General features: G+C 45.2%; 1 protein-coding gene across 1 annotated transcript; it reads left to right on the forward strand.

Moving 5' to 3' along the window:
- Positions 1-1355: 1355 nt before the first annotated feature.
- On the forward strand, positions 1356-8741 carry LOC110515619 (gamma-glutamylaminecyclotransferase). Its single transcript, XM_036972582.2, has 2 exons — positions 1356-1990; positions 7984-8741. The coding sequence occupies exons 1-2, from the start codon at positions 1856-1858 to the stop codon at positions 8473-8475; spliced, it is 627 nt and encodes a 208-aa protein (XP_036828477.2). The 5' UTR covers positions 1356-1855; the 3' UTR covers positions 8476-8741.
- Positions 8742-11227: the final 2486 nt, after the last annotated feature.

Consider the following 11227-nt stretch of genomic DNA (forward strand, 5'->3'; position numbering starts at 1 on the left):
CTGATCTGGCGCTGTGATTGTGTGCATCCCTAACACGAGGAAAGTAATCACTTAGATATCTGGGCGTAGGACCATAAATACTCCTGTAAACCAGACCTAGTCTAATCTGGGACACCCTAGCCTCGACAGGCAGCTCCTGCCTATGTGAGTACGTGGACTCACCCACAATACTACCCTGATCAGCTTATTCTGGGCAATCTGGAGCTCCCCCTTCATAAATTTAGATAAGCCCCCAAGCCAGGAAATACTAGCGTAGTCAAAATGGCATTGAATGAGGGCTGTGACTAGCACATTCATGGAGTCCTTATCAAACAGCTTGGACTTTCTAGCCAGAATCTTAATCCTGGCATTAACCTTCCCTAGCACCTTATTGGCCATGCTCACACCTCCCAAGCTTCACAAGGTTTTAGTAGTCAGCATCTGGTTTGACACATTGAGACAGTTGTGGTAGTTTAAGAACATGTAACAAGGTTGGGTTATATTTATATATATATATATATTTACCTTTAACTAAGCCAGTCAGTTAAGAACAAATTCTTATTTACAATGACGGCCTAGAAACAGTGGGTTAACTGGTCTAGGAACTGCCTTGTTCAGGGGCAGAACCACAGATTTGTACCTTTTCAGCTCGGGGTTTCGACCCAGTAACCTTTCAGTTACTGGCCCAACGCTCTAACCACTAGGCTACCTGCCGCCCCAAATATATAAAGAAAGCCCCAACTCAGAATCATGGGGCTCTCCCTCTGTTCACTCAGTGTGCATGTAGGGACCTGCTCTCTTATTAATAAGTGAATAACAGATTTTTGATTAAGTTTAACTCAGACTTGTGTGATACGTCTCTCCTCGTTTGATTATACAGAAATAACCACCACAGGGTCCACATACATTTGCATATATAGCGTATGTCCTTGTCCTCTCCTTGGTTGAATTAGGGGGCATCTTATAGAACAAATAAAACATTTATAATTGAAGTCAGTAACCATAGTAAGTCACATAAATAAACAACACAATCAGTACAGAGGAATAGGACAAAAAGTGATGTTTCAGTAAGAGTGGGATTTTTAGCATTCATAGTGTAACAGTACAAATTTAGACCGTCCCCTCGCCCATACCCGGGCGCGAACCAGGGACCTTCTGCACACATCAACAGTCACCCTCGAAGCATCGTTACCCATCGCTCCACAAAAGCCGCGGCCCTTGCAGAGCAAGGGGAACTACTACTTCAAGGTCTCAGAGCAAGTGACGTCACTGATTGAAACGCTATTTAGCGCCCACGCTAACTAAGCTAGCCGTTTCACATCCGTTACAATAGCAACGGTTGTCAACTGTACAGCAGGGATGGAACCGGAAGCCTCAGAAAAGAGAGGTAGTGGTGGCAGCTGCAGAGGTGTTTGGGTTTAGGAGACTTGACATCAGAAGAGTTACAGGGTGGGCTAAGTGGTGGTGTCCCATCCTTTCAGGATGATGGCCTGAGGTAGGAATAAATACATTTAATTAGTAGAATAGGGGGGTGTTAGATATCATTTTGAAAGTGTAGTGTGTAGTGTTAGATGGTAGGGCATTTATTTAGTACATGTTTATTTTTCAAGTAAAGCATAAGGGAGTTGTATTCCAGTCTAGTAGGTGGCGGTAAAGCAACACATTGGATGCCCGTATCTAAATCCGCTACTGATAAATAAATCGACTAGTATTTCTGAAAGTGTAAGGATAATAACTCAGCCATGCTTATTGCTTGCCAACATGTTACTCCCGCTATGTTTAATATAACACAAATATACACGAATGATTCATTTCGGTTGCCTACGTGAAGTTTGTTCTTTAGAAACTATTTAACTCTAGCCACAAAACGAAGGAAATGACGACAACATTGTACCGGAACCCTCCCTCTTCATTCCGGTGTCAGTTCAGCCTACCTTTCACCGGGGCCGTTAAACCCCGACAAGACGTGATGAGAGGCTTTCGAGGAGCTGCTTTACTCACGTCGCTGTTGGTGAGCAGAACAACATTGTGTTTCAATGTATTTCATTATATAATCATCTAACGTTGCCGATATACAGGTTCGGTTATGACTTGTGTAGTGACTGTATCAAGCTAAATTACCTTTGATGCATTTCAAAACCAAACCTCAGTCCTGGAGACCTACTGGGTGTTTAGGTTCCAGCCAAGCATTATTACTCATCAACTATCTCTGGTTTCTGCACCTTCAGTCTTTACATACATTTGATTCACGCGTAGTGCTGGGCTGGAATAAAAACATGCTCCCAGTTGCTCGCCAGAGGAGAGGGTTTGGAGAATCTGCAGACGCCTAAACTAGTTTACTACTTTGGTTCAGACCTCTCTTTTGTTGCTGAAGTTGTACAACAACATGAGTTCAGCTAGTAATCAGCTAGTTATCAGCAACTGAAAGCAGCTAGTTATCAGCAACTGAAAGCAGCTAGTTTTCAGCAACTGAAAGCAGCTAGTTTTCAGCAACTGAAAGCAGCTAGTTTTCAGCAACTGAAAGCAGCTAGTTTTCAGCAACTGAAAGCAGCTAGTTTTCAGCAACTGAAAGCAGCTAGTTATCAGCAACTGAAAGCAGCTAGTTATCAGCAACTGAAAGCAGCTAGTTATCAGCAACTGAAAGCAGCTAGTTATCAGCAACTGAAAGCAGCTAGTTATCAGCAACTGAAAGCAGCTAGTTATCAGCAACTGAAAGCAGCTAGTTATCAGCAACTGAAAGCAGCTAGTTATCAGCAACTGAAAGCAGCTAGTTATCAGCAACTGAAAGCAGCTAGTTATCAGCAACTGAAAGCAGCTAGCTATCAGCTAGTTATCAGCAACTGAAAGCAGCTAGTTATCAGCAACTGAAAGCAGCTAGCTATCAGCTAGTTATCAGCAACTGAAAGCAGCTAGTTATCAGCAACTGAAAGCAGCTAGTTATCAGCAACTGAAAGCAGCTAGCTATCAGCTAGTTATCAGCAACTGAAAGCAGCTAGTTATCAGCAACTGAAAGCAGCTAGTTTTCAGCAACTGAAAGCAGCTAGTTTTCAGCAACTGAAAGCAGCTAGTTTTCAGCAACTGAAAGCAGCTAGTTTTCAGCAACTGAAAGCAGCTAGTTTTCAGCAACTGAAAGCAGCTAGTTTTCAGCAACTGAAAGCAGCTAGTTTTCAGCAACTGAAAGCAGCTAGTTTTCAGCAACTGAAAGCAGCTAGTTTTCAGCAACTGAAAGCAGCTAGTTTTCAGCAACTGAAAGCAGCTAGTTTTCAGCAACTGAAAGCAGCTAGTTTTCAGCAACTGAAAGCAGCTAGTTTTCAGCAACTGAAAGCAGCTAGTTATCAGCAACTGAAAGCAGCTAGTTATCAGCAACTGAAAGCAGCTAGTTATCAGCAACTGAAAGCAGCTAGTTATCAGCAACTGAAAGCAGCTAGTTATCAGCAACTGAAAGCAGCTAGTTATCAGCAACTGAAAGCAGCTAGTTATCAGCAACTGAAAGCAGCTAGTTATCAGCAACTGAAAGCAGCTAGTTATCAGCAACTGAAAGCAGCTAGTTATCAGCAACTGAAAGCAGCTAGTTATCAGCTAGTTATCAGCAACTGAAAGCAGCTAGTTATCAGCAACTAGAAGCAGCTAGTTATCAGCTAGTAATCAGCAACTGAAAGCGGCTAGTTATCAGAAACTGAAAGCAGCTAGTTATCAGCTAGTTATCAGCAACTGAAAGCAGCTAGTTATCAGCAACTGAAAGCAGCTAGTTATCAGCAACTGAAAGCAGCTAGTTATCAGCAACTGAAAGCAGCTAGTTTTCAGCAACTGAAAGCAGCTAGTTTTCAGCAACTGAAAGCAGCTAGTTTTCAGCAACTGAAAGCAGCTAGTTTTCAGCAACTGAAAGCAGCTAGTTATTGTTTTGAGGCTATACAGTATTGTTTTGTATTTGACATTTGTTATAAACTTAAATGGACGACTAGGAAAAGCTCAAACCCAGTCTATTCACCCACTGGTTCATTCAGCTGCAAAGACAAAGCGTGATTACACAACATGTATTTATAACCTCCTACGAGGCAGGTCAACTCCTAACACAGCAAATGCATCTCTGTTGCGAGGGAGGAACTGAACTGGTTCCTCTCACTGGTGTAGTGAGCGGCAGGTGGCCTAGTGGTTAAAGCGTTGGACTAGTAACTGAAAGGTTCAAAGATTCAATCCCAGAGCTGACAAGGTGAAAATCTGTCGTTCTGCCCCTGAACAAGGCAGTTAACCCACTGTTCCTCGGTAGGCCGTCATTGTAAATAAGAATTTGTTGTTAACTGACTTGCCTAGTTAAAAAAAAAAAAGGTTTTATAAGTCACGGCCCTGTCTGATGCTAGAACCTTTGTGGGCCCCTCTGTGTGAGATAGGACTGTAGTAGGGGGATCGTTGGGGTGGGCCCCTCTGTGTGAGAGAGGACTGTAGTAGGGGTGGGCCCCTCTGTGTGAGAGAGGACTGTAGTAGGGGTGGGCCCCTCTGTGTGAGAGAGGACTGTAGTAGGGGTGGGCCCCTCTGTGTGAGAGAGGACTGTGGTAGGGGTGGGCCCCTCTGTGTGAGAGAGGACTGTAGTAGGGGTGGGCCCCTCTGTGTGAGAGAGGACTGTAGTAGGGGTGGGCCCCTCTGTGTGAGAGAGGACTGTAGTAGGGGTGGGCCCCTCTGTGTGAGAGAGGACTGTAGTAGGGGTGGGCCCCTCTGTGTGAGAGAGGACTGTAGTAGGGGTGGGCCCCTCTGTGTGAGAGAGGACTGTAGTAGGGGTGGGCCCCTCTGTGTGAGAGAGGACTGTAGTAGGGGTGGGCCCCTCTGTGTGAGATAGGACTGTAGTAGGAGGGGGGTTCGTTGTGGTGGGCCCCTCTGACCCCCTCCCAGGGGTTTCTTCTCACTTCATCTGTTGACTTGACCTGGAGCTGAATTCCTCAGTCCTCCCTAGTTCCCCAGCTGGCCTGCCTTATCAGGAACTGCAACTAGACTGTTGCCCTCCTTAGGAACAATATGAACTTTCTGCACTTGTCTGACTCAGTAACTTTCCATACAGCCAGTTCTCTATCCACCCCTTGTCTGACTCAGTAACTTTCCATACAGCCAGTTCTCTATCCACCCTTCCCCTTGTCTGACTCAGTAACTTTCCATACAGCCAGTTCTCTATCCACCCTTCCCCTTGTCTGACTCAGTAACTTTCCATACAGCCAGTTCTCTATCCACCCTTCCCCTTATCTGACTCAGTAACTTTCCATACAGCCAGTTCTCTATCCATCCTTCCCCTTGTCTGACTCAGTAACTTTCCATACAGCCAGTTCTCTATCCACCCTTCCCCTTGTCTGACTCAGTAACTTTCCATACAGCCAGTTCTCTATCCACCCTTCCCCTTGTCTGACTCAGTAACTTTCCATACAGCCAGTTCTCTATCCATCCTTCCCCTTGTCTGACTCAGTAACTTTCCATACAGCCAGTTCTCTATCCACCCTTCCCCTTGTCTGACTCAGTAACTTTCCATACAGCCAGTTCTCTATCCACCCCTTGTCTGACTCAGTAACTTTCCATACAGCCAGTTCTCTATCCACCCCTTGTCTGACTCAGTAACTTTCCATACAGCCAGTTCTCTATCCACCCTTCCCCTTGTCTGACTCAGTAACTTTCCATACAGCCAGTTCTCTATCCACCCCTTGTCTGACTCAGTAACTTTCCATACAGCCAGTTCTCTATCCACCCTTCCCCTTGTCTGACTCAGTAACTTTCCATACAGCCAGTTCTCTATCCACCCTTCCCCTTGTCTGACTCAGTAACTTTCCATACAGCCAGTTCTCTATCCACCCCTTGTCTGACTCAGTAACTTTCCATACAGCCAGTTCTCTATCCATCCTTCCCCTTGTCTGACTCAGTAACTTTCCATACAGCCAGTTCTCTATCCACCCTTCCCCTTGTCTGACTCAGTAACTTTCCATACAGCCAGTTCTCTATCCATCCTTCCCCTTGTCTGACTCAGTAACTTTCCATACAGCCAGTTCTCTATCCACCCTTCCCCTTGTCTGACTCAGTAACTTTCCATACAGCCAGTTCTCTATCCACCCTTCCCCTTGTCTGACTCAGTAACTTTCCATACAGCCAGTTCTCTATCCATCCTTCCCCTTGTCTGACTCAGTAACTTTCCATACAGCCAGTTCTCTATCCACCCCTTGTCTGACTCAGTAACTTTCCATACAGCCAGTTCTCTATCCACCCTTCCCCATGTCTGACTCAGTAACTTTCCATACAGCCAGTTCTCTATCCACCCTTCCCCTTGTCTGACTCAGTAACTTTCCATACAGCCAGTTCTCTATCCATCCTTCCCCTTGTCTGACTCAGTAACTTTCCATACAGCCAGTTCTCTATCCACCCTTCCCCTTGTCTGACTCAGTAACTTTCCATACAGCCAGTTCTCTATCCACCCTTCCCCTTGTCTGACTCAGTAACTTTCCATACAGCCAGTTCTCTATCCACCCTTTCCCTTGTCTGACTCAGTAACTTTCCATACAACCAGTTCTCTATCCATCCTTCCCCTTGTCTGACTCAGTAACTTTCCATACAGCCAGTTCTCTATCCACCCTTCCCCTTGTCTGACTCAGTAACTTTCCATACAGCCAGTTCTCTATCCACCCTTCCCCTTGTCTGACTCAGTAACTTTCCATACAGCCAGTTCTCTATCCACCCTTCCCCTTGTCTGACTCAGTAACTTTCCATACAGCCAGTTCTCTATCCACCCTTCCCCTTGTCTGACTCAGTAACTTTCCATACAGCCAGTTCTCTATCCACCCTTCCCCTTGTCTGACTCAGTAACTTTCCATACAGCCAGTTCCCTATCCACCCTTCCCCTTGTCTGACTCAGTAACTTTCCATACAGCCAGTTCTCTATCCACCCTTTCCCTTGTCTGACTCAGTAACTTTCCATACAGCCAGTTCTCTATCCACCCTTCCCCTTGTCTGACTCAGTAACTTTCCATACAGCCAGTTCTCTATCCACCCTTCCCCTTGTCTGACTCAGTAACTTTCCATACAGCCAGTTCTCTATCCATCCTTCCCCTTGTCTGACTCAGTAACTTTCCATACAGCCAGTTCTCTATCCACCCTTCCCCTTGTCTGACTCAGTAACTTTCCATACAGCCAGTTCTCTATCCACCCTTCCCCTTGTCTGACTCAGTAACTTTCCATACAGCCAGTTCCCTATCCACCCTTCCCCTTGTCTGACTCAGTAACTTTCCATACAGCCAGTTCTCTATCCACCCTTCCCCTTGTCTGACTCAGTAACTTTCCATACAGCCAGTTCCCTATCCACCCTTCCCCTTGTCTGACTCAGTAACTTTCCATACAGCCAGTTCTCTATCCATCCTTCCCCTTGTCTGACTCAGTAACGTTCCATACAGCCAGTTCTCTATCCACCCTTCCCCTTGTCTGACTCAGTAACTTTCCATACAGCCAGTTCTCTATCCACCCTTCCCCTTGTCTGACTCAGTAACTTTCCATACAGCCAGTTCTCTATCCATTCTTCATTGACCCCAACACATACATTACTTTTACATGTGAAGTAATCAATGTTTTATTTGATTTGAATCCTTAGTTCTAGTATGGTAACATGAATTAGAATATTTCATGCCAGAATCCAACAGAGTAAAACCAGGTTATGTTTTGATTTCCGCTGGGGTCCAACAGTTAAACTATGGTCATGAGACATTCATAAGTTCCAGTATATTCTTCAAGAATCAATAGGTCACACATCACAGGAGGGTTGGTGGCTCCTTCACTGGGGAGAACAGGCTCATAGTAACGGCTGAAACGGAATGGTATCAAATCACGTGGTTTTCATGTGTTAGTTTCCATTCCATCCACTCCATTCCAGCCATTACTATGAGCCCGTTCTCCATTCAGCAGCCTCCGGTGCAGAAATGGGTGTGTCAACTGCAGGTTGTCCAGTTAACTGTGAGACAACTAAGTGTTCCATATCTGTCCTGTTTCCAGATCTACGTCCCGCCGGTCCAGATGACTTATATCTTTGTCTATGGGACTCTGAAGAAGGGTCAGCCCAACTACTTCAGGATGCTGCCGGACCAGGGGAACGGGAAGGCTGAGTTCTGTGGTCACGCCCGCACCGTAGATGGCTACCCGCTGGTGATCGCTGGGAAGTACAACATCCCCTACCTGCTGAACCGTCCCGGGGAGGGCCACAGGGTCCAGGGGGAGGTGTACAGGGTGGATGACACCATGCTGAGCTTCCTAGACGCCTTCGAGGGCTGCCCCACCATGTACCAACGCACCTCCGTTCAGATAGAGTTGGAGGACTGGAAGGTGGAGGGGAGAGAGAGGAGCCCAGGCAGCATGATGGAGGCCTTCTTCTACAGCACCACCTCCTACCAGCCTGCCTGGCTCAAACACAACTTCTATGAGAACTACGACGCCTACGGAGACCATGGCTTGGTGTACATCGACAGGGAGGACAGAGAGATCCACTGAAGGATCTGTAGCCTGGGTGCCAACATGCCACTCCTTGTTATGATAACACCAGCAGGTCTGGGACCTGGCTAGAGGATAGATAGGCTGCTACACAGGATAGCTTTTTAGATATGTTGACTTGGTACTGTTGTTTTTACAGTTGACTACTTTTTACTGTCCAGGGATGTAAACTGCTGAGGGCCCTAAAAGGAGACACGTTGTTGTTGCACTGAAACATGTAATAAATCCCTGCTAGGGGAAGTAATTAAACAACAGAATATCATCTACATCAGGGGTGTCAAAGTCAAATGGACGGAGGGCCAAATAAAAAAATCAGCTACAAGACGAGGGCCGGACTGTTCGAATGTTCATTGAAAAATTTTTAAATGACGCATATAGTCTAGTGAACCTAATTGAACCTACTGAAAACCTAACAAATATATTACAATATGATCAGATAAATAAAGCAATATTTTCTTATGGCTCTGTCAGTAATCTTTAATTTTCAACAGACACAAAAGACAAATTTCCTTTATATAAATATCCCCATAACATGAACATTAAATGAAAGAAACCGGTATTCAAGGCACCATCAGTAGACTATATTTTCTATTTTAGCAAAAGTGGGCTAAATTTACTTCAAAGAAAAAACAATAATAGCAATTTTCTATCATCCACTCAACTGAAATATTTTTAAAATATAATTGGATTGAAATACAAAAAAATAAAGTGCAAAAATCTATTAATCAAAAACAACACTTTGTTTAAGGAGAAGTAACATGCAGTGAAAACAAATATTAAATTTTAACTTTTAAACTTGAACTGAGTAAAAACTCTAAATATGTGATTGCACAGTAATGTTCACTTGTTTGAGGTTGAGGGTGATACTTGGTGGTGTCCCATCTTTTCCACAAGTTCATCAATGTTCGGGGTAAGGCTCTGAGCTGAAGAAATCCTCAGAATTGAGTGGAGGTGTTCAGCAGTAAGTCGACTTCTGTGTGATGTTTTGTTCAGGTTCATCAAAGAAAACAGTTGTTCACACAGGTATGTGCTGCCAAACATAGACAACGTTTGAGCAGCCTGGATGCGCAGCTGGGGCATTGTGCCGGGGAGGAAACGGGCGAACTCCGCAGCACCCACTGCCGCATATTTTGCCCTCAGTGCATCATTGCATTGGAGGTCAATCAACTCCATTTGGAGGTTTGGTGGTGAGCTTTCCACGTCAACAGCAAATGGGTTACCGAGCAGTTCCAACCTGCTTTTTTGTGCTTCAAAGTCAGCAAATCGGCGTCGAAAGTCAGCGGCAAGCATACCTATTTTATCAGCCAACTGTGTGCTCGGGAACGCACTGGTAGAGAGCTTCTCTTTCATGGTCTGGCAGCTGGGAAAGTGGCTCAAATTTTCTTTCCGCATCTGCGTCTCCCACAGAGTCAGTTTGGTTTTAAATGCCTTCACTGTACTGTACATATCAGAGATGACACGATCCCGACCCTGCAGCTGCAAGTTTATTGCATTCAGATGACTCGTAATGTCACACAGAAAAGCCATTTCACACAGAAACATTTCGTCTCGGAGTTGTGTTGTGTCTTTCCCTTTGCTGTCCAAGAACAGACAAATCTCCTCACGAAGCTCGAAACATCTTTGAAGCACCTTTCCCTGGCTTAGCCATCGCACCTCTGTGTGATAAGGCAAATCACCATGCTCCGTTTCTAACTCCGTCAGAAATGCCTTGAACTGGCGGTGATTCAAACCTTTGGCTCTGATAAAGTTAACTGTGCGCGTGATGATGCTCATTACATGCTCCATTTTCAAGGCTTTACCGCACAACGCTTCCTGGTGTATGATACAATGATAAGCTGTCAGCTCACCTGTCGCGTTTTCCTCTTGCATCTTTTCCCGTATCTTCGCCACCAGTCCGCTCCTGTGTCCACACATCGCAGGTGCTCCGTCGGTTGTCAAACCCACGAGTTTTTCCCAAGGCAGCTCCATCTCATTTACACATCTTGACACCTCTTCATACAAATCATGCCCCGTAGTTGTGCCATGCATAGGACGTAAAGCCAAAAACTCCTCTGTCACGCTTAGGTTGGAGTCCACTCCGCGGATGAAAATTGACAACTGGGCAATGTCAGAAATGTCGGTGCTCTCATCCACAGCCAAGGAATATGCAATAAAATCTTTTCCCTTTTTCACAAGCTGCTCTTTTAGATTGATGGACAACTGGTCTACTCTCTCGGCAATGGTGTTTCTGCTCAGACTCACATTTAAAAAGAGTTGCCTTTTTTCTGGGCAAACTTCGTCACAAACTTTAATCATGCAGTTTTTGATGAAATCCCCCTCCGTAAATGGCCGGGCTGATTTAGCGATCTCTTCTGCCAAAATAAAACTGGCCTTGACAGCAGCCTGGCCTTGTGATTTGGCTTTTTTGAACAGAGCCTGTCGAGATTTGAGGCCTCGTTTTAATTCCTCTGCCTTTTGTAGCCTTTGTTCCATGTCCATATTCTTGTTTTTGTCCGCGTGTTTCGTTTCATAATGTCGTCTCAGATTATACTCTTTCAGTACCGCCACACTTTCTCCACACAGAAGACACACAGGTTTTCCAGCTACCTTCGTGAACATATACTCCGACTCCCACCTTGTTTGAAACCCCCGGTTCTCAGTATCCACCTTCCGTTTTGCCATTTTTGATGGGTATCTGAAAGTTAATTTTACTGTGATGCTGACGACTGCTGTGCCAATAAATATTGAAATGAAGCAGCCTACTGCTCGGTGC

This window comes from Oncorhynchus mykiss, chromosome 18, assembly GCF_057628025.1.
Source record: "Oncorhynchus mykiss isolate SJ-2025 chromosome 18, ASM5762802v1, whole genome shotgun sequence".
NCBI lineage: Eukaryota > Metazoa > Chordata > Actinopteri > Salmoniformes > Salmonidae > Oncorhynchus > Oncorhynchus mykiss.

Coding starts and splice junctions, on each gene's coding strand:
- LOC110515619 (XM_036972582.2), top strand. CDS start 1,856: ATGACGACAACATTGTACCGGAACCCTCCCTCTTCATTCCGGTGTCAG. Junction 1,991..7,983: donor CTTTACTCACGTCGCTGTTG/GTGAGCAGAACA, acceptor TCCTGTTTCCAG/ATCTACGTCCCGCCGGTCCA.